Consider the following 23621-nt stretch of genomic DNA (forward strand, 5'->3'; position numbering starts at 1 on the left):
TCCGACAGGCATTGACTTTCTGAAAAACAAGATGTAGCGGCGCGGGCAAATGAGGCGGATCAGGCGCGCCTTGGCCACCTCAAGCCGACAGAACAAGTAAGGACCGGCTGCGACACGAGGAAGAAGGCCCCTGCCCAAGCCGGGCGCCGTTTTTCCCCTATTCCCGGTTCCTCGGTTCCCGGACTGGCTATCTGGCGACCCCGAGCGTCTCTCCCCACAGGGGCCGGGAACTGGGCAGTCATGGCTGAGGTGAAAGTGAAGGTGCAGCCACCCGACGCGGATCCGGTCGAAATAGAAAACAGGTAAAACCAGTGAGGTTCGCTTCCCGGCTCTGGAGCCCCCCGCAGGCGGCCGGACGTTTGGGCAGCCGGACGCCTTCTCCCGGGACCCTCGGTAGATACTGGCGCGCGCAGGAAGGAGACTGGGGATTTGGAACCCCTCTCCCATCCCTGGAACGTAGACTTCTTAAGAAGTTCCGAGCGAGTTTGACAGTTTGTAACTTTCTGTATCTCCCCTTGCCCCGGTGCTGTTCTGAAAGTTGTGATGATGTGCTTCCTTCCTGCATTAAGGTGATCTACGCCCGGAGAGGACTCGGTGTTTTTCCCGTAGTACTTGTAGCTACATATTCTCATCCAGGATCGTTCTTGTCGCTAAGAGAACTCTCAAGACAGAACATTTGGGCGAAGTTAGGATGCACTCTGTGGTTTTTGAAGAGACATTGAGCCAAATGGTTTCCATGCAGTACTTAAGTCAAGATTTTAGGTCACCTAAAGCCTCTCCTAATTTTAAATTCGCTATCCGTGCATTACTTTTAGGTTCACATAGTTTTAGAAGACCTTAACTTTCTCAAACTTATGAAAACACGTATGATGATCCTATGACAAAGGGGATATTTGGGCTTATTTTTGTTTGGTAGAGATAATTCCAAAAGCAAGCCCCAGTTATGGTGACTTGTCATAACAAATTTTGCCTTCCTACCAGAAGTGTCTGATTTGCCTTCTCCTTGCAGACTTATGGCTGCCCAGCGCACTGAATATTTATTTTGTCATACTTGTTCCATTTGAGAACATTGAAGCTTCAGCTTTAATATTTTTTCTGTGTTTTCATTTGACTTTTGTTCTAATTTAAAGTTCATATTAGTGAGAAAAAGAAACATTTTTAAATAATAGTAATAATGTAAACATATATTTATCTTGCCCAATTTCTAACATGCTTTGATTCAGAACCATCATAGAAACCTAGATTATCTGATTTTAGCATGGGGCCCTTGGGTGGCTCAATAGATAAGCGTCCAACTCTTGATTTCAGCTCAGATCATGATCTCAGGGTTGTAAGATCAAGCCCCACATTGGGCTCCGTGCTGGGTGTGGAACCTGCTTAGGATTCTCTCTCTCCCTCTCCCTCTGCCCTTCCCTCCTTACCGCCTCCCCCCAACTAAGCCTCCCACTAAAAACAAACAAACAAATAGATTATCTGCCAAATGTGAATAAAGGCACGATTTCTTTCTTTCTTCCTTTCTTTCTTTCTTTTTCTTTCTTTCTTTTTTTAAGACTTGGAACCTTAAATGGAATTTTTTTTTTGCTTTTTTATTTTGTCATGTTATGTTAATCACCATACATTACATCATTAGTTTTTGATGTAGTGATCCATGATTTATTGTTTGCGTATAATACCCAGTGCTCCACGCAGTACGTGCCCTCTTTAATACCCATCACCAGGCTAACCCATCCCCCCACTCCCCTCCCCTCTAGAACCCTCAGTTTGTTTCTCAGAGTCCATAGTCTTTCATGGTTCGTCTCCCCCTCCAATTTCCCCCCCTTCATTTTTCCCTTCCTACTATCTTCTTTTTTTTAACATATAATGTATTATTTGTTTCAGAGGTACAGGTCTGTGATTCAACAGTCTTACACAATTCACAGCGCTCACCATAGCACATACCCTCCCCAATGTCTATCACCCAGCCACCCCGTCCCTCCCACCTCCCACCACTCCAGCAACACTCAGTTTGTTTCCTGAGATTAAGAATTCCTCATATCAGTGAGATCATATGATACACGTCTTTCTCTGATTGACTTATTTCACTCAGCATAGCACCCTCCAGTTCCATCCACGTCGTTGCAAATGGCAAGATTTCATTCTAAAGGCACAATTTCAAACTGTTCTGCTTGTATCCCCGCCCCCCCACCTCTTGAAATAGGTAAAAACATGAATAATATTGAACTGCCTTTCTTCGTAGGATTATAGAATTATGTCATCAGTTCCCTCATGGAATCACAGACCAAGTAATTCAGAATGAAATGCCTCATATAGAAGCCCAGCAGCGGGCAGTGGCCATCAATAGACTGTTGTCCATGGTAAGGCAAATTCAACTAGTTCACGTAATCATTTATGTGCTGTGATTGTCATTACTTCCTAGTATGTGAAACCATTCGAAAGTGTCTTAGGTTAAGACTCCAAGCCAGGAAGCAGCTCAGACTGCCTGAACTGAGGAAGGAAGAAATAATTACACATCATTTTACAAGATGAATGAGGGGCACCTGTGTGGTGCAGTCGGTTAAGCATCTGACTCTTGGTTTCCATTCAGGTCATGATCTCTGAGTTTGGGATCAAGACCCATGTGGGCTCTGTGCTCAGTGGAGAGTCTACCTGAGATTTTCTCTGTCCTCTCCCTCTGCCCGCCTCCCCCGTGTGCTACCTCTCTCTCAAATAAATAAATAATTTTTAAAAATGAATAAAATAAATGTATTTTGTTTTAACCGTTGTATTTGTTGACCTAATTGTCATCGTGTACACAGGGCACATAGGGCTAGTCTGCTCTCACCTTCTGTTTACTTCCTGCTGCCGATGTTGGACCATTCCCTATGAAATATGCCCTCTGCCAGCTATCACAAAGTCAGTTCGTTAGGGTTTCTCCCTCCACAATTTCACTTTGAGCATTTCAGGAGGCAGGAATGAGTCCAGTAACACTACAATGGGGTTTTTCAATGAAGCCCTTCTACCTGCTTTTACCTCTTCTCTTGTCCTGGGGCCTTAGTGTCATTCTCCTCCACGGTCCAAAAATATCCCACCTTGTGGCACCCCATCCTCTAAGTCTACCTAATTCTCCTTCCATTTCCCCTACATCAGAGATCCCCTGTCTTGAAAGCATTTCACTTTGGTCGTAGTAGAAATTGGGTAAAAGATTTCTACACTAAGGACTCATGGAAATTTGAGGACAGGTGAACTTTCTGTTAAACTACTCCCTTCAACCTTCTAGCTTAATGGCTGGAAAACTTTTTCTGTAAAGTGCCAGATAGTATGTATTTAGGCTTTGCAGGCCATGTGGTTTCTGTCACAAGTACTCAACTCTACAGGAAAGTAGCCATGAACCATACATAAACAAACGAGCATGGCTGCATTCTAGTAAAACTTTATTTATAAAAACAAGCGGTGGGCCAGATTGCTGATCTCTCTTTTAGTACTGCTGGTGATCTCTAATCAGTTCACCCTGGTGAAGGACTTGGCTCCAGGAGGGATAGTGGAAGGGATGCTGGAAGTTGGGGCAATGGAAACTGTTTTTGTCCTCTGATTACCCTTTCAGCCCTTTGCTTTCTGTCTGAAAATCATCCTCAGTATCTCCGCCTCTCTTTCTCCACCTCTGCAGCCCCATCCACTGCCAGTCCTGTTGTCTGGAGGATATAAGCGGTGGTGGAGCTATGATGAATTTTAAGGGAATAAGTATTAGTAAATCACAAAGTGTTGCTGATTTTAGCTCTTAAACAGCTCTCAGATTTGCCCCCTCATTTCCATTCCTACTACTCCCGCGTGTGTTCAGGTCTTGGCTTTTTCCTGGACTGTTACAGTGTATTCTAACCCGCTCTCCTGGCTCCGTCTGCCTTAGAGAAGCCAGCCTGATCATCTTAAACACAGATCTGGCCAAGTCACTTCTGACCCAGAATCTCAGCCCTAGAGATTCAAGTCCACACTTGTGGCTTTACCACACTGAGCTGCTACCTTCCTCACCTGCCTCATCTGCCATCACTCTGCCTCAAAAGTTAAGTTTCAGAGAATGGATTGTTTTTGGTTCCCTGCCGCCTCAGGCCTCAGGTCCTGTCTTCCCTGGTTAGAACACCCTTCTTCCCTTTCCTCACAGACTAACTCCTCATTATCCTTCAAGACTCAGCTCTGCTTTCTGTCTCCCAGAAAGCCTCCCTGAACCCCAGGTTGGGCCAAAGCTGCTGCTCTGAGCGCCTGTTCTACTCTTCACTTACCTCTATGTTAGTTGAGATAAGTTGATAGTTGAAATTAGCTGTGTGATTCTCTTTTAGAATTCAAGTTGGTGCCCCCAAACATATATCACAGTATGGGTGTTCAGCAAACATTCATAGGCTGAATTAAACAACCTCCAAATGGAACTTTGTGGTTCAATTTTGCTACTTAGTGGGGTCCGGGGAAGAAGTTATTGCTGTTCATCCATATGTAAACCTGTTTGCAAGTCATGTGTCATCCCAGTCTTTACTCACGGGATTGGGCCTCTCAGTCATGGGTTCCCCAAACCGCCAGAAGCCCAGTGGTACAGCCACCTAAGTGCTCCAGTGTTCAGACCCAAGGAATTTCCAGATCACATCAGACAGGCTTTACTTTACTTTTGACTTGTTATATAAAACCAAAACTATTGCATCTTTTATTCATTGCTTGATCTTTCTGCCTAACTGTCCGTGTAATACAATAGAAATCACACAAATCAGTAAATGTCACTATTAACATTGCAAATTTTATTTGATCATCATGTTATAGAATATTTATGCATGTTAGTCTTTGAACTTTTTATTTATATAAATTATATTTTCATTTTTACGTTTATATTATATATACTTAGTGAATTTATTTGAATGTGGATTTTTATTTATTATTCTAAAGCTGCTTGTTCAGAATTCATTACACATTGGTCATATAACCAAGCCAGAATATAGCATATAGGAAACTGTTAGGTATTTATATTTTGGAAAATGACGAACTAAGGAGCTATGTGTTTTCAAAAATATATTACATGTGATATGTAGGCAAAAACTTAATTCTCAAGTGAGGAACTAACAACTGTGCAGGGTAGGATATTTTGGTTTGTGTAAATTTTTTTTTTAAAAATTAACATTTGTGATTGATTTGAAATATCTCCAAAATAATTCATTGTTATTTTCTATAAAAAACAAAACAAACTTTAGGGTCAGTTGGATCTCTTAAGGAGCAATACAGGACTTCTGTATAGAATAAAGGATTCTCAGAATGCTGGGTAAGCCCCAATTTTTTTATTTTAAGAAATTTTAATTATTGCAAATGTAATAAATGTTTTGGGGGAAAATGTCAATATAGAATTGCATAATGTAAACCTGTCCTGCATACCATCCCCACCTCTTATCATGAGTTCCATTTCTCAGAGATAACTGCTCTTAATAATTTGGTATATGTCCTTTCTTCTAGGTATATATATAAATATATAGAAATGATTATATATTTATATACTATATATATAATCTCTTTTCTTTTTTTTTTCTTTTTCTTTCTTTCTTTTTTTTTTTTTTTAACAAAAATGGGATCATGCTATCCATACTGTTTTGCAACTTGTTTTTTTCACTTACTATATCTTGGACATCTTTTCATTCTGGTACATACAGCCCTGTCTCATTCTTTTTAAGGTAAGCTCTTATTTTGGTAAATAAGTCAATGTGATGACCTTGTCTACTAATTCATTAAAGTAGTTATGTAGATTATTAGATTACCCTGTATCTCTTCGCCTTTTTAATTCTACTTTATTCCCCTGCAGTAAAATGAAAGGATCAGATAACCAAGAAAAACTAGTATATCAAATCATAGAGGATGCAGGAAATAAAGGTAAGCATGTGAAGGAGGAAACAGAAAAAAACGTTGTCTTTAGACCTGATATAGGGACTGAGCTCTGGCTTCCCAGGGTACAGATCTGTGTATAGAGAATGCTGCCATGTATATTAAAACGAGAGGAAATAGAAATATATAATGTGCATATGCTTGAAGGACACCCAGGTGTGATGCCGCTGCTGTTAGCTCATGGGAGGCAGGAGCTAGATGGCTGTTGGCCGGGATGGAAAGAAACTTCTGAATTCTGAACCATGGAAATGTACTATCGATTCAAAATAAATCAGTTAAAACTTAAGTTTTTTTTTTTTAATCTTCATTTCTTCATCTTCATCTTATCTGTAAATTGTGGATAATACCATCTCTGTCTTGTTTTTGCAAAAACCAGAGGGATGTCCAGTGCAGTGTGGCAGTGTCCCGACAGAGGTCCCTCAGCAACTTTGGTTTTCTCTATCCCTCTTACAGAACTATATCTAAATAGCTATTATTACACTTTAGGATCTATTTGAGTCACTGATAGTAGTTTCAACAATGTATCAATAATGATATAACTTGAAATCATACCATTCTTCTATTATTAGGAGTTTAATATTTTAAAAATAGACATATGACAAAAGCCATTCTCTATTTTTTTTTTTTAATTCTACCTATCTCATTATGCTTCTGTGCTGTAAAGAAAATAAGGTAACATGTTTAATATAAAATTCCCCATACAGCCCTTCTTTGAAAGAGAAATCCTAGCTTCCTGCACAGGGCTTTTGGCTGTGAGAACTGCAATCTTCCATTTTTCATCTCCTAAATATAGGGTATAAATAATGGGTATACATGCACACAGAGGCTTACATAAAGAGGTTTTTTTTGCTCTCCGTTGACAGTGGCAGCTGACCTTGGCCCAAACTTAAGTTACAATCTAAATACAATCTAAAGTAAAAATAATAGGAAACAGAAGTTGGGGTGTAGGAGGGGATGGAAGAGACAATGTTAGTTAATTCAGCAACATTCAAGATTTTTCTTCCATTAAAAAGTATCTTTTTCACATGTTTTTAAAAAGGTGCCACACTAGGATTCCAAGAAATGTCTGGTTAGAAGATAAAGCACGTAACTTCTTTATCATTTTGCATTCTTTTGTTGTTATCTGAGATTCTTACTCTAAGTCACTGTTTTTCCTATAGCTATGCCCTAGGAATGTATACATATATACATATTTTGCTAGTTTTGGCCTGCGATGTAAGCAGTAGGACTGTAGACACAAATCCTATGGTGTTGAACTCATTTTACTTTACTTTCTTACAGGAATATGGAGCAGAGATATCCGATACAAAAGTAACTTGCCATTAACAGAAATTAACAAAATTCTAAAGAATTTGGAAAGTAAAAAGCTTATCAAAGCTGTTAAGTCTGTGGCAGTGAGTAGTTTTTCCTTACCCCAAGTGTTCACTGTATTGTTTTGCTCCAAGTATGTTTCAAGATCTTATTGTTCTTTAAGCTATGTCATGATTTAAAACTACTAGCCAAAAAGATTTTTTAAAATTTAGTTCATGTTGGATTGGTTTGGAGACGTTGCTTAGATTTATCACTGCCTAACTGTGTCTCACCCACTTGAAAAGCTAAAACTACTATACTCTTCAGTTAGGAATTTTTGGAATCATGAACATTTTTCCTGGATTTTCAGCATGAAATATAATTTACTTCATTCTAGCATGTTAGGTTACTCTTTCAATAAATACCTATTGTGTGTTTACTCTGTGCCAAGCACTGTTGTGGGTGCTTGTGCTACATTAGTGAACAAGTCAGAGAAAGATCTCTGCCCTGGTAGAGTGTCCGTTCCAGGACATGGCGTTTTTCCCTCTCCTCATCCCAGCCCCCCTGCCCCATGACCTCCTTCAAGGGTTGCCACTCCAGAGCTGGCTCCATCAGGGACACCAGCTACTAACCTCACTGACCTAGGCGGAAGAAGACCCAAGATTCCCCTAAACTAAAGTTTTCTTGAATACGGATTTCAGCAAATAAGAATTTGATGTTCATCATTTGAGATTTTATTTATCAAATGATATTTTTAACTTACCACACTCTTATTTAATTAATTATTTATTTATTTTAAAGATTTTATTTATTTTTAGAGAGAGAGGGAGTGCGATCACAGGGAGGGGCAGAGGGGGAAGGAGAAAGAATCTCCAGCAGGCTTGGTGCTGAGCGTGGAGCCTGACACAGGGCTCGATCTCACAACACTGAGATCATGACCTGAGCCAAAATCAATAGCCAGACACTTAACAGACTGTGCCACCCACGCGCCCCCCCAGTCCCTAATTTAGAACATTATCTCCCTTCAGCATTTTTAATGGATGATTTCAAATATATACAAGAGTAGAGACAATAATACAAGTCCCCACATACCAGTCACCCAGCTTCACTTTGCCAATCCTTCTTCTCCATCTTTATTTTTAATAACAGCTTTATTGAGATAATTGACATACCATAAAATGCACATGTTTAAAAGGTACAATTTGGTAGTTCATAGTATACTCACAGAGTCGTGCATCCATCACACTATTCTAATTTTAGGACATTTTCATCACTCCTGAAATGTGACCCCACTAGGAGTCACTCCCCAGCCTCCCTGCGCATAGGCCCTGACAACCACTAATGTAGTTTCTGTCTCTGTAGATTTGCCTTCTCTGGACATTTTGTATAAACAGAATCATATACCATGTGGTCTTTTGTGTCGGGCTTCTTTCATTTACATGATGTTTTCAAGGTTTCAAACTAAAGTACTATTGGATTATAACCCAAAGTTTTATATATATATGTATATGTATATGTATATATGTATTCATGAATCCATACAAATGTAAATGTTTAAATAAATAAATAACGGATTGGGGTGCCTGGGTGGCTCAGTCAGTTAAGCGTCCGACTCTTGATTTCAGCTCAGGTCATAATCTCAGGGTCGTGAGATCAAGTCCCACATCGGACTCCGCGCTCAGTGCAGAGTCTGCTTGTCCCTTTCCCCCTCGCTTGTACTCGCTCGCTCTCTCTCCCTCTCAAATAAGTAAATAAATGACAGATCTTCCCATGAGTAGGTAGAGGCAGAATAGACAAACCTCCTGTGCAGAAGAATTCCACGTAATTTAGGTGGACACTCCACCCTCAAGGAAGTGGAATGTAACTCCCATTCCTTAAGTGTGGGCTGTGCATAGTGATGTCTTTCCACACATGGAAAGGCTAGGGGGGAAAAAGTCAGTTTACAGGGGAGAAAACAGAGAAACAGTACCTCAAGCCACATGATCAAGGTTAACCTCAACACTGAGAAGTCATATTGATGGTGATCAGTCATCACTTGGTGACAATCAAGTGCCCTTGATAGGATGGGATGAGAAGGGCACTTTTCCTCCGTGTCTTTTCTCCCGTCTAATCATGAGAAAAACATCAGACAGATCCCAGTCAAGGGATGTCCTACAGAATACCAGACCAGTAATTCTCAGAACTGGCAAGTTATCAAAAGCAAGGAAAGTCTGAGAATTTGCCAAGGAAACATGGCAAGTAAATGTAATGCGGTCCTGAATAGGTCCTTGGACCAGAAAAAGGATATTAGGGAAAAACTAAGGAAACCTCAGTGATGTGTAGACTTTAGTTAATAATGGTGTATCGATATTGGTTCATTAATTGTAATAAACGCACCCTACTAATATATTAAGAGGGGAAACTGAGCACAAGATAAATGTACCATCTTTATAATAATTGTGTAAATCTAAAACTGCTCTAAAATAAAAGTTCTGAAGGGCGCCTGGGTGGCTCAGTCAGGTAAGCATCTGACTCTTGATCTCAGCTCAGGTCGTGATCTCAGGGTCATGAGATCGAGCCCCGCATCAGTTCCATGCTGGGTGTGGAACCTGCTTAAGAGTCTCTCTCTCTCTACCTACCTCTCTCCCTCCCTGCCCCTCCCCCACCCCTGGCTCCAAAGAAAAAAGTTTTGAGGGTTTTTTCTTAAATTTTTATTTTATTTTATTTTTTTAAGATTTTATTTATTTATTTGACAGAGAGAGAGCACAAGCAGGAGGAGTAGCAGAGGGAAAAGGAGAGGCAGGCTCCCCACTGAGCAGGGAGCCCGACCAGGGAGCCCAATGCGAGCTCGATCCCAGGACCCCAGGATCACAACCCAAGCTGAAGGCAGACGCTTAACCAACTGAGCCACCCAGGTGCCCTGAGGGTTTTTTTTAAATCTCAGTTTTGGAAGACTTGGTTATCTTTTCTTTTTCCCAAGATAGACTGATTGATTGATTCATTCATTCATTCAGAGTGCGTGGGCACAAGCCAGGGGCCCGATCTCATGACCCTGAGATCAAGAGTCAGATGCTTAACCAGGCACCCCTGGAAGACTTGGTTATCTTATAACCACATCTACTATGCATTTTTTCCCTAGGCCTCAAAAAAGAAAGTATATATGCTCTATAACCTGCAACCGGACCGGTCTGTGACTGGTGGAGCCTGGTACAGTGACCAGGATTTTGAGTCAGAATTTGTAGAGGTGCTTAACCAACAGTGCTTTAAATTCCTACAAACCAAGGTGAGGCATAATAGAGGAAACATCACTGCAGATCTTTTTTTAAAAGTTGCTTCATAAAGAATGTTTAATCTTGTATATCATATTTTATAGGACTTGAATTCAAATCGGTAATTTTTACATAACAATATATTCTGTTGATTGCACACTATGTAGTTATGTTCAGAAAACACCGTGTTCTTGCTGAGAGTTATGTTTCTACCCTTATAGGCAGAAACAGCACGAGAAAGCAAACAGAATCCAATGATTCAAAGAAATAGTTCATTTGCCTCATCACATGAAGTGTGGAAGTATATCTGTGAATTGGGGATCAGTAAGGTGAGAACACAGTTTTTAATTTTCATCTTATTTTGTAAAGGTTACTCTTCATCATAGGAATATAGTTTACGGTGTATTCTAAACCTAATTGGACCCAGACCCTTTTTTCAGGTGATACCTGTGAACATTCTACAGAACCCACTTTGAGAAAGCACTGTCTTAAGCCATTTAGACAAAGGTGACTGTCATGCCATCAGGCACTGTGGGATCTGTATGTACTTAGCTTGTGATACAGAGTAGCAGAGTAGAGGCCTGGCAGTGCATTGCACTACCAAAATGCGAAAGTCTGTTGACAGGTCCTTGACTTTCTCAGGGACATTTCAACGTAGATGCCGAACATCAGTCATCACATCAGTTGTCATTTATTGGTATTGTGTCCCCCTTGTAAGTTGTGAGTAGTGGTGTCAACATATGCTTTTGAAGATCTATACATAAAGACACCGTGCTGGGTGCTTTTCATAATCAGAGAAGAAACTGAAATGGCCACTTGGACAAGTCATTTTCATTTCCTAGACCCCAGATCTCTCATTTATTAAAAAAAGTAGGCATTTGGACTATTTGATGTCTAAAGTAACTTTCTGTTCAAACATTTTGTAAATCCCCATCAAATTCTTGCCGCAAAAATGTTAAAAGACTTCTAAATTTTACTGAAGAGGGTGGACAAATAGAAAGTATCAAATTCAACATGAGGTTAGAGTTCTATCCCTAGCATTTCTGTGGTTTGTGCTAACCTGGGCTGTTGTTCAGCCCATGCTTTTAGTGATTCACCAGCATAATGCTTCCCCATTTCACCGAGGAATTGCGGACCCTTTACAGTTTAAAGACTCTCCCAAAGGATGTCTTCTTGTGCTTTTTGTGTCCTTTCTAATGCATCCCCTTTTCAGGTAGAGTTGTCCATGGAGGACATTGAAACGATCTTAAATACACTCATTTATGATGGGAAAGTGGAGATGACTATCATTGCTGCAAAAGAAGGCACGGTTGGCAGTGTAGATGGACACATGAAACTGTACAGAGCAGTCAATCCAATCATCCCACCCACGGGTTTGGTCCGGGCCCCGTGTGGACTCTGCCCGGTGAGTTAAAGTGGCTTCACTTCATACCTGACTGCCACCAAGTGCAAATGCCACCTAACTTACCAGTAAGCACACTCCAGTTTTCTGACTCTCAGGGTTGACCAACAGCGGCTCAAACCTCCATGTAACCTTGATGACAGGCCCTTGATGAACAAGTCATTGTTTACATTCTCTTTTAGAATAACCAGGTTGGGGAAATTTGTGTCTTCTACTCATGGCCCTGAAATGGACAATTTTTAATGACAGCTGATCATTTAACCCTAAGTAGGGAGGAAAATGAGATTTGCTGAGAACCCACCACAGGCCAGGCATATTCTTAAAGATTTATGTGGTCTCATTTAATCCTACTTCTGTCCCTTGGAGCTAGTGGTATTATTTCCGCCTAAGCATGAAGCTAAGGAAGCTGTAGGAGCTACAGCTTCGAGGTAACAACCAGGACGCAAACCCAGACATGTTCTTTCCCCTGCAGTGCGCCCCAGCACTCTTCATCCAGTCCCATGTAGTTCATGCCAGCTGTGTGCTGCAGGCACTGCTTCTGCCCTTGGGGCATTTATATTCTTGGGCTGCTGATGTAGGTTTTATTTCCTTACACTAGCCCTTGTCTATATGCCTAAGCTCTCTGTGTGCTGGTTTCAAGTCCTAGAAAAAACAGCAAGCATATTGGGAATTCTGTTTAGCATCCTTCAAAAAAAGGAATGTAGCTAACATGAAACCTTTGGTTAGTGATGTATATAGATCTGCTTTCCTGTTATCTGCTGATAGCCTTTGGCCCAGTGGCAGATGAGCAGGTCATCTTAGTGCTACAGTGAAAGGTTTCTCATTCACTAACTTTATAATCACACAGCCGGTCTGTTATTGCATGTTCTTAAATACAGCCCTAGTCTCTCTTTTTAAGATTTTATTTGAGAGAGGAAGAGAGAGAACAAGCAGTGGTTAAGGGGCAGAGGGAGAGGGAGAAGTAGACTCCCCTCTGAGCAGGGAAACTGACATGGGGCTTGATCCCAATCCTGGAATCATGACTTGAGCCAAAGGCAGACGCTTAACTAACTGGACCATGCAGGCACCCTAAAAATTTTATTTTTAATGTTGCTTTAAAAAATGGTTGGGTCGGGGCGCCTGAGTGGCTCAGTTGTTAAGTGTCTGCCTTCAGCTCAGGTCATGATGCCAGGGTCCTGGGATCCAGCCCCATGTCGGGCTCCCTGCTCCATGGGAAGCCTGCTTCTCCCTCTCCCACTGCTCCCTGCTTGTGTTCCCTCTCTCGCTGTGTCTCTGTCAAATAAATAAATTTTTTTTCTTAAGATTTTATTTATTTATTTGACAGAGAGAGAACACAAGCAGGGGGAGTGGGAAAGGGAGAAGCAGGCTTCCTGCTGAGCAGGGAGCCCGATGCGGAGCTTGATCCCAAGACCCTGAGATCATGACCTGAGCCGAAGGCAGCCGCCTAACCAGCTGAGCTACGCAGGCGCCCCAAATAAATAAATTCTTTAAAAAAAAAACAAAAAACAATGGTTGGGTCTTGGATACTTTGTTAACAGAAATTTTAGTTGTAGGTGACATTTGAGACTTAAAATGTAATAATTTTAAAACTCTCATTTGATTGTAAACTTTTTTCTTTTTTAAAGGTTTTTGATGACTGCCATGAAGGTGGTGAGATTTCACCATCTAACTGTATTTATATGACAGAGTGGCTCGAATTTTAATAGAGAACTAGGAACTTTACTGACATTTTGCAAATGAAGTTACTTTGGGAGCAGATAATTTAACTCATGATGGAACATCAAATTCCCTTGAAAGCAAACTTCACAATAATGGATAGACTTGCTGCTATGAAAAAGTATTTTTTTATCTATGAAGACTAAATTTATATTGGTAGAGTAGCCAACAGAATATGAAGCAGGTAAGGTTAATAGTGAAATCCATTCTTCAATAAATAAAATACTTTGAACTTCAGGAAGACCACCTTCTGAAGCTTTCAAGACTTTTGATGGTTCATGGAAAAAGAAGCCAACAAATCCATATTTGCCATATACTACAATAATGACTAAAGTTTAAAAATGCCCATTTTAAAGTTATTAAGGTCTTCATTGGAAAATTTTATATCTGGTTCACTATTGCCATTTCTGTTTTCTCTTTTCTCAGTGGTTTCATTGAGAAGGAATCAAAAGCGGTGAGGTAGGAATAGCACTTAGAGGCATGAGTGGGGGAGAGAATGAAACATCCCTTTCCACATACTATTCATTCCTTTTTACATCAGAAATATTCTTTCAGAGGATTATGCCTTTGTACTTACCTCAAATGCAAATGATGACTATTGTCAAGGATGTTTTCAGTGCATAAATATGATTATTCTCATCCTAAAGAGAATGTTTTCACTGGTCCATCTTTGTCAGTCTTCCAAGTTTTACTCAGGCTCAACTGCCTTATTTGCTAGAATTGCCCCATAATCTGTTGCGCTCCATTCACACTTTATTTCGAGCAGGGTACCACTCTTCTTTTCTTATTTTAGATTTGTTTCCTTACTCTCTTAAAAATCATGGTGTAACTGGTCTAAACTAAGCGGAAAGCCATTATAATTGTTCTCAGTTCTAATGGTACTTTCAATCCTAGGTAATTTGGTGTATTGTTGCACAGAAGTTAGCTTTTTAGGATCTCACCTGTTGTACTTTCACTTTGTAGTTCTCCTTAATGATTTCTGTGTCCAGGCCAAAAGCATGAGACCAGAGGAAAGGAATTCTAAGCCAGCTACTACTGAGGCCTGAGTTCAAACACCAGTTTGGATATACTCCCAAGTGGTAAACATCAGAAGGGTTATTTTGAGATATATGGGATCAATAAAATAAAATTCAGCTCAGTAACCAACTAAGAACCAGGCGGAGTCTGTGGCCAGCTCTATAGAAACAGAATTCAATGACACTAGGATTTTGAAACAAAGTATTGGATGTATAGGAGATAGAGCCTGAAACTACACCACCCCTAGCGAGAGCTAAAATAGTAAGAACATTATCTGTCCTCCCTGGGACCTGGCCTATCACAGAGGCACTAGTCTTATTTAATGAAAAAACTGAACTTGGGGAGAGGAAGCAGTTCATGACTTTACACTGTGTCTTGATAGCCAAAGATTTTAAAGCTTACAGTCAGAGGCCACAACAAAAGTTCCCTGACTCACCAGAATAAAGAAATCCTTTAAATGCTTTTCCCACAGCATGTCTTTCATTCTGAATATTAACTGAAGGAGAAAAGAGACAAAAATACTGCACCTCTGATACATAGTTAAATGGATATTTACTCACCAGAAGTAAACTGTGACCAAAACATATTATGGAGCTGTAGACTCCCAACACCAAAAAATATTGTGAGTGAAGTCCTAATCCTTACAGTTGATTTCCATTTAGTATAAGGTATTTTGGTCACCTGAGAATAGATATTCCCTGGAGTCTGTTAGGGCCCTTCTATTCCGCTTAATAATGATCCATTGGGAGTCAAATAATCATGAGAGTCCATGATTCAATGGTTTAAATGGATAGTTTATGTGGGATTCTTCCATAAAACTCCTCTGAGCTTGGTTTGGTGAGGAGTAAATTTTGTGGAGCCCTGATTTTTATGGTGATCAACTGAGTAAATGAGTCAAACAAGTAATTTTAAGTTGAGTGACTTTTACTTTGAACCATTATTATTACATGGTGGGTAAGGGGAGAATAAAAATACATGTCCTAGGATGCTTGCTGTCCCACAAACTTTTTATTTTGATGACAGTATTCCATATCTGCTGTTCAATAGGGTAGCTTCTAGTCACTTGTGGCTGTTAAGACTTGAAACGAGGCTAGTGTGAATGAACCGAATTTTTAATGTTATAGCTACCTGTGGTTACTGGCTACCATATTGGATAGCACAACTCAACAATCATAGGTCTAGATTAATTATAGGAATGAAGAATATAAAAATAATTATTTCTCAATTGTACAGATTTGTTGCTTTTCTGTGGAAGAGGACAACAAAATATTATTAACTGTTATTTGTGTAAGTTTGTAATTTTTTGACAAAGGACTTCAGAAAACAAGACTGAGTAAGCAGAGCAATGACTAATTCCAAATAATTCAAAAAGAATCAAATTTGGTTATAGGCTTGATCAAATCATTGCTAAACAACCTCTTTAAGAAAATTATTATTCAATTGATTTATTGAATTTTTCACTAACATGTCAAACGAGTTGTTTTAAATCTTAATTTTTTTATTTATAAAAGTAATACATGTTCACTATAATAAACTCAAATAATACCCAGGTGTACAAAATAAGAAGGAGACTCCCACCACACCAAATCTAAAATTCCTATTCCCCAAAGAAATTGCCATTAGAAGTTGAGAGTCTTTATCTTTTTTCTTTGAGCACATTTAGAAACCAAGACTTTTCCAGTTAAAATGATGGCTTTGAATCTCCTTTAGACATAAACAGGGAATTCACATCTTTGCAGCAAACATCAGGTTCTGCAACACCAAGTATGAAGTCACTGGAAGTTGTTTGAGGCAATACTTAGGGATCATAATAGCCAAAAAATATTGGGAAATAAAAAGCATTTTTTTGAGGGAATATGATCAGAAAAGAAATCATGGAATGAGGCTTAAAAGAGAGCCAAAGGACCATGGAAGTTAAAAGGTAGAATTCTTTACAGAACAAAATTTGAGGTATGGAAAGATTCTTTTAAAAAATACTAAAGATTTTGTAACAAAATTCAAATTGTTCCCATGACTGCATCCTTTGACATTTTGTTCATTTCTCAGGCTTCAGAGAGAATCATTTAAAGCACCTGGCTAAGTAATCCTAATGGCAGAGGTCACAAATGGGTGGCTTGGACTTTGTGTGTCTTGCAGTGTTTGTAAATTTTTTATTTAACTGTCGTTGCCAACTTATCCATATGTACATGTATTGGACACAACTCATATACATATGAACTGTGTATACAAACATATATAGAGTCCCTAAATATAAAAACCACTGCATAAAATTTTTTTCCTTGAAAAAATCAGAAAATTGGCAACACCCTGCCCCCTTCCCACATGGCAACAATTTAGACAGGATATGAGTTCCCCATGTTGCCCTAATCCCCACCACTCTGGTCTAGCACAGATCTGGTTGGCTATGCTCATGTATATATGCCCAGGCTGGGCTTATGGTCCCTGTTTGACCTGGCTGACCCCTGACTCAGATCCATGAAGGACCAGGGCAGGGTGTCAAAGATGGGGAGGCCCTAGTCTAGGTTTAATGTCCTGGGCCAGCTCAAAATAGCTAGTGGTTTGAGCTCTAAGCCAGCACTCTGGGCCTTTAGTCGTGTTTTCTTACCCCCCAAATAACAAAAGGTTCATTTCAAAGAGGAGTAGCACTCTTAAAACATACACGAATCTACTTCATTTTAATCTGGACTGGGAATCAGGAAACCTGGGTTCCATTTCTGCTTATTCACTTTGGACAGATAAAGGTAATTAAGCTGTCCTTATGTCCTGACTCAAATGGGAAAAATACTGCTTTAGTTCATAGCAGTTTGCGAGATATAGATCCTCTGGAAGATGAAAATGCTGTTTGTAACTTAGTTTGAACATTGAACTTGCGTTTTTTTCAGAACGTAATTTGACCTGTTTTATGTGTCCACTAATCTGATCACAGATAATTTTTATTAATAACCTGATAATTGCTCTACCCCTACACCGGAATGCAAAATAGCAGAAATCCCATCCTGTCTATGCTGGCACTTTCAGCATAGACTTTACCACACTAATCAGTTCATGAAACTCCGTGTTCTGAAAGTGGCCACGGTCACTGAATTTGTACAATTTGGCTTCCAACCTATCAGCCACTTCTTGTTGTTCCTTCCAGGGAAGGAAAGGATCATCAGTGGAGCCAAACTGCACAATGTGAGGGCAGTTGGCTTTGATCTTCTCCCACTGCCAGGGACGGTTGAAGTATCCTATGGGAAAAAATATATATATAACCTGTTACCACCCATGGATAATCTCCCTTCTAGCCATTGTAAAATATCTAGCAGAGACACAAAGAACCAGACCTAAGTGTTAAAAGTCCTTTAGTTTTCAAATCTGTAGAGCTTGAAACCATAGCCACTTGGGAAGGGGGAGTACACAGCTCAAAAAATCAGGGTTCAATGCATTAGAAAGTGGTCTATCAACTCTCAAAGGGCCTAATTTGTAGCTAAAGAAGGGCAGTAAATGTTTCTCAAATGATACTAGAGGTTTTTTTTAGCCTATCCAAAAGCCAGTGCTGTTTAACCTGAAGAAGCATCCCTGTGACTAGAGAAAGGGCTTTTCTGTATTGGTTTCTGCCTTCAAACTTACCACTGGCCCGCTCATTTTCATCCCCCAAGTCGGAGGTGTATGCAGACACTAACACAATAGCATATACTTGGTGTGTTTCTGCATACCTGGAGAAAGAGAAATAATGTCAGCTAATACTTAATGTTAAATCTGCCAAAAAGTCAAAACAAAACAAAACCCTGAAAACTCATTTGATTTAGCTTACAGAAAGCAGGTGCTATCAACTGTCAAGTTTAACAAGAAAAATAGGAAACTGCAGAACTACAAGCCCAGTTGTTAATGGCTTACCCTTGGCCATTTTATGAGTTTCTACTCATTTTTCAAGGTAGTCCAAACCTCTTTGGTAATCCTTTCCAAAAAAACATAAAAAGTGTAATCATTCTCTTTGATGTGCCTATTAACCTACCTTCAGTATGCATCAGTATTGCTTTGTTGGTTAACCTGCAGATTCAGTCCCAGAGCATCTGATTCAGAAGGTTTGTACGATGCCCAGGAATCTGCATTTTAAGACATGAGACCTCCCCCAACCCAGATGACAAAGGCAAGTGATCTGTGAACCATATTAAGAAATTCTGTACTACGACGGAAATGTACTTCTTTTTGCCACATACTCTACATTGCATTGTAGTACTTGTTTGTGTCGTATTTTATCTGTCTTCCCCAATAAACCTTCAGCTCCTTAAGGGCAGATGTGAGTCTAATTGATCTTTGTAACCCTGGTGCCCAGTACAGTGCCTGGCAAGCAGACAGCTAACTATTTGCATGAAGTTCCCTCACTCAGCAAAGACTAGGCTAGGGAAAGATGTGGGGTGGTAATAGTTTCTAGAGGCCTTGGTGCCAGGAAAGATTTAGGGTTGGTATTTTGTTTTCAGGCTAAACTTTTTGCCCAACCATTTGTTTTGAAAAATGTCAAACTTAACAGAAAAGTTAGAAGAACAAGAAGCAACTAGGTTTATTCATTTTACCACATTTCACACCTAAACATGTCAACATGTATCCCCTAAGAACAAGGTAGTCTCTCATATATCTCCACAGTGCCATTATTACAACTAGTACATTTAACACGGAGATGGTAATACTATCTTATTCATTTTTCCCCAGTTTTACCAAAAATGTTCTTTAAAACTGCTTTTCAATCCTAGATCAAAGATCACGAACTGCATTTTGTTTTCACGACTCTAGTCAGTTTTAAATTTTTTGTTTTAAATGACATTGACATTTTTTCCAGAGTTTAAGCCAGTTGTCCTGTATATTATCCCCTAAACTGAATTTGGCTGTTTTCCTCATGATTAGACAGAGATTAAACATTTTTGGCAAGAATACCGCATAGGCAATGTGTCTGTCCCACTCCATCACATCAGAGACACACAATGCCAGTTTCCCTTTATTGGTGAGATTAAGTGTGATTACTAAGGTGACTGCTATCAGATATCCATTGTAAAGACACAATTGTCCCCTTTGTGATTAGTAAGTAATCTGTGGGGTGGTCCTCTGTGACTAAATCAATACCCTGTTGCCCTACAATCTCATACCCCATAGTTTTGGCATCAATTTTCTCCTTGCCTACCTTAACTTTAGAAGTTAATTTTTAGAAGGTTGTGGACAATCCTGCAGTAAGTTTCAGGGATCTTTAAAAGAAGGCACACCTTTAGTAGCCAATGACCTGAGAAAAATTCAGTTGGCCTTGAGTTGGTACAGACTTCAGCATAAAGGGATTCCTTCATTTTCCAGACAACCCCTAACAGCTTATAAACACTAGGGCTGTACAGAAATTCTGCAGCTCCACATTGGGAAGTATTATCTCATAGCTTTGAATGGTGTGGCAGAAAGATTATGGAATCTGGCAAGGTTCTCTGACATGCAATTCATATGACATCCTGAGCAACTGCTTGGGACAAAGGGCTACACAAAAACTATATTCCTTTGTCATCCAGCTTAGCAAATATGGAAGAAACCCAACCTTAATATGCTTACTCAGCCAGCTAAATCCTATCCTCTAGGCCTTATAAGCCTAAAGGGAGGGACATGTTCTAACCGAGAGCATCAGGGAAGCGTCATGAATCCTAAGGACTGGGGGAGTTGCAGGGTGGGCTAACAGCCTCCACTCTCCCTCAAATATTTACTGAGCACCTACCATATTTCAGACACTCTTCTAGGCACTGAGGTTTCAGTGTCAGAATGAACAAAGTCCCACCCTCACGGAACTTACATTTCTATTGGCCGGAGACAGACAAGAAATAAACAGGATATCAGGTGGTGAAAAGTGCTATAGATAAAAAGGGGGATACCAAGATATAAAGGGGATATGAGCCAGTGGGGTGAAGTTGCTGTTTCATTTGAAGTGACTAGAGAAAGCCTTAGTGGAAAGAGACATTCGAGGAGAGACTTGAAGAGAAAGCCATGCAAGTATCTAGGAACAAGTATTCCAGGTAGAACAGTGGCAAGCGCAAGCCTAAGGCAGGTGCATACTTGGCATGTTCAAGGAACTGCAATGAGGTCTGCAAACCAGCTGGAGCCCACATGGGGGGAGAATTCAGCAAGGATCGCACCTCATGGCTGCAATGGCCCCAGAACTGTGGCCTATGATGACAGTCTTCTCATCACAGTGCAGCTCCGTCTCCATGAAGGGCAGCCAGATGCTCTCTCGAGCTGTAACTAAGGTTCAGGGTAAAGAAAGAGTGTCATTTGATAGGGACAGTCTTAAAGTCTAATGCTGTCCCACCTTTCTAACCGATGACTACTCAGCACTTCTCAACTTAAGAACTGCAGGACCATATGGGAGATGGGATTGTTTTAATAGAGCGAACGATTTATGTGTTGCTGTTTGAAAGACTCAAATCCACAGTTTTGGTCCATCTATCTGGTTTTGCTTTCATCTTTCACCATGTTCTCATAAGAAAATACCGGGGAAATAATAAAAATATAACTCTAAAGTTTTAATGTAAACTTTCAAACTTAAGAAAAAAACTCTAGATGACATTCTCAAATTCATATGCATATATATTCTTTCTTTCCAAAGAAGAATTTCCTGACACAAGTCATAGGCACAGTCAGAACAAAAGTGGCAATGTTACATTTTGAAATATTCTGATCTCCTATAGGTGCTGTAAAGTTTTATCATATCTGTCTCACATGAAATACCCATAAATTTTGCCTGAAAATATATGTTGACTTCTAGAAGGGAAAATCTAGTTGCTTGCAAAGTTGAAAATTAAATTTTACCAAGCCCAGGTGCTTTTCTTGATCCTCATTAGAATTTTCTAGAATGTTTTTTGGTTTATGCTCTTTTCCCCAAACTACTTGCCATCATTCATTCTTAGGTATATATTCCTTTTGGCTTCTCTACTATGATATTCCTGCTCTCTACCAGGAAAATGGCGAGATCAAAACCCAACAAGATGAGGCTATTTAAAAACACGTTTAAAACTTACTTGGGTCAGGCATGTTTTTAGCCAAACACTGGAAACCAGGTATCTAAGATATGAGGGGGGGAAAAAAAGCTATAATAAAGAGCTTAATTACAACTAATACTTTGCTAATAAGAAATGAGACACCTGATATGATCTTTATCAATTCAGTAAATATTTGCTTATAATATGAAATGAAGTGGGTTAAGTGCCATATGAACAGACAATCCCTCCTGATAAACTCCATCTGTCTGTAGTTCTATATCCAGCCAGCTCTGTCTGTAGGTATCTATATACAGAGACCTGAATCCTCACTTGTACATCTCTGTTTATTGCTGTAGGCATATATTTACAGAGGTATCATGAATGAATGCAATTCTAGACAAACTGACCTATACGCAAACAGACTGTGCGCCAGGGATTAGGTAAAACATGGTACAGAAACATGGTACAGAAAGTTGGAGATCCCACCGTCTTGGACAGCTTCAGCCCTGATCTTTTTGGATTGTAGCTCTGGCCTTGGTTTTCAGCCACAACCCTGGAACTTTATTCTAGAAACGTACTCTAGAGCTCTAGAGGATAGCAATCCAGGAAGCAGTCCTATTGCCTGGTTATGGAAGAGGTTAAAAAAAAAATCAAGATGCACAAGACAACTACAGCTGGTCACCATTTTTATAAAGCTCATAAAGAAGCCAAATTAAACAATATGTTCAAAGTATACACACATGGTTGCAAAAATACGTTCATTTTTAAAAGGGTTGGGGCAAATGAAAAAATTTTCAGGATGGTAGGGAAAATGGGATGGGGGAACGTACATGTGGCTTCGAAGTTATTGTTAATGTTGCAGATTTTAGTTTGGTGATGGAGCCTCACTCAGGTTTTCATTACATTATACTTCATAATTTACATATATGTTACATATAGCTTAGGCAGGGAGCAGAAAAGGAAGATGTACAATTATCTGGTAAGTCCCAAATCTGAACCAGCAGCAGATGCAGGGAGACCGACGGGGCTCCAGGAGGTGGTGTCTTGTACCCTAGCGACTGAGCCCTCAGGGAAGTCTTCTAGGCAGTTTTACCCACTAAAATTCCAACCACTAGTTCTAGTGTTTGAGACAGGGCAGCAGGGAGAGGAATGAAAACACACTGGGCTGTGCTAAAGGGGGGATTTGCTGGGGTGGGGTAGGGGCTGGTGAACACACGTTCAAACTTCACTCCTCAGTCCCCTCCATCCCCTCCAGCTCCAAGCTGACTTCCCAGCGCAGCCGCTCGTGTCTCTTACCTGCTCCAGCCCCTTCTTGACCCAGCCGTACCAGCCGTGCGTGGCCACGTCCCCGCCTCCGTTCCCGGGAACAATAACTGCCTTGCTTGGGGAAGCCATGAGCGCAGAGGGTCCAGGGTCGCCCAGCAGCCGAACCTGCAGTACCGGGAGCTCCAGACTGCATCCGCCGAAGAGCCTGCACCGTGGCATTCTGGGAATTGTAGTTCTGGGGCGCCGGTGGGCCCGCTCATGGACTCCCGCGGTCCTTACCGCACACCGTGGCCAAAGCAAACCTGGGAGTTTCCATCATATGTGAACCACCTTTCCCTTGCTTCTTACTAGCGTTCTCGTCCCTTCCCCACCTTATTTAGGACAGGCTGTGACATGCCCAGAATATGTTCTCTCTTTACTACAATTACGATGTATTTCTATAGGAAACTGTTTTTAGTTCCAAATATACAGAAATCACCTATTCATATTTGAGGACTCCTCTTATTCTTATTACTTTTCCTTCCAATTTCAAAACAGTTGTTAGTAAAATACTTACTGTCAGCCCTGGTTGTTATTTTTCATTGTTTTAAATGCTGTCCTCTTAAAAGGTATCCCCATTGGTGTAGGGCACGTGGATAACATACTTAAACCAATTTAGAGACTGGGGAAACTGAGGTAGCAATGAAGTGGTTTACCACCTGTTATAATACTGCAGTCCTGAAATTTTAGGAACCAGTCATACCTCATAGATATATCCAAATCTTTTATTTTTCTTAAAGATTTTATTTATTTGAGAGAGAGAGAGAGAGCATGAGCGGGGAG

General features: G+C 40.2%; 2 protein-coding genes across 6 annotated transcripts; one reads left to right on the top strand and one right to left on the bottom strand.

Annotated features, from left to right (window-relative positions):
- The first annotated feature begins 59 nt into the window (after window positions 1–59).
- On the top strand, window positions 60–18824 carry POLR3F (RNA polymerase III subunit F). 5 transcript variants are annotated; one of them, XR_003209391.2, is made up of 11 exons: window positions 60–302; window positions 2237–2354; window positions 5202–5269; window positions 5652–5672; window positions 5801–5868; window positions 7162–7274; window positions 10289–10432; window positions 10640–10747; window positions 11632–11823; window positions 13446–13720; window positions 18589–18824. XR_003209391.2 is itself a non-coding variant. In XM_025876895.2 (10 exons), the coding sequence occupies exons 1-10, from the start codon at window positions 241–243 to the stop codon at window positions 13521–13523; spliced, it is 972 nt and encodes a 323-aa protein (XP_025732680.1). In that variant the 5' UTR covers window positions 60–240; the 3' UTR covers window positions 13524–15954. The 5 variants fall into 5 exon arrangements, 4 of the variants coding, with proteins under 4 accessions (XP_025732680.1, XP_073734537.1, XP_025732682.1 ...); XM_025876895.2 differs by lacking the exon at window positions 18589–18824 and having other exon boundaries at window positions 13446–15954; XM_073878436.1 differs by lacking the exons at window positions 10289–10432; window positions 18589–18824 and having other exon boundaries at window positions 13446–15954.
- On the bottom strand, window positions 15460–23001 carry RBBP9 (RB binding protein 9, serine hydrolase). The gene is made up of 5 exons (XM_025876898.2): window positions 22830–23001; window positions 21573–21615; window positions 20691–20796; window positions 18163–18248; window positions 15460–17780 (listed from the first exon to the last, which is right to left on the bottom strand). Exons 1-5 carry the CDS (start codon window positions 22926–22928, stop codon window positions 17554–17556), a joined length of 561 nt encoding a protein of 186 aa, XP_025732683.2. The 5' UTR covers window positions 22929–23001; the 3' UTR covers window positions 15460–17553.
- Window positions 23002–23621: the final 620 nt, after the last annotated feature.

The sequence above is a fragment of the Callorhinus ursinus genome, unplaced genomic scaffold, assembly GCF_003265705.2.
Source record: "Callorhinus ursinus isolate GAN/ISIS: 27379988/994484 unplaced genomic scaffold, GSC_fseal_2.0 scaffold29, whole genome shotgun sequence".
In the NCBI taxonomy this organism is placed as follows: domain Eukaryota; kingdom Metazoa; phylum Chordata; class Mammalia; order Carnivora; family Otariidae; genus Callorhinus; species Callorhinus ursinus.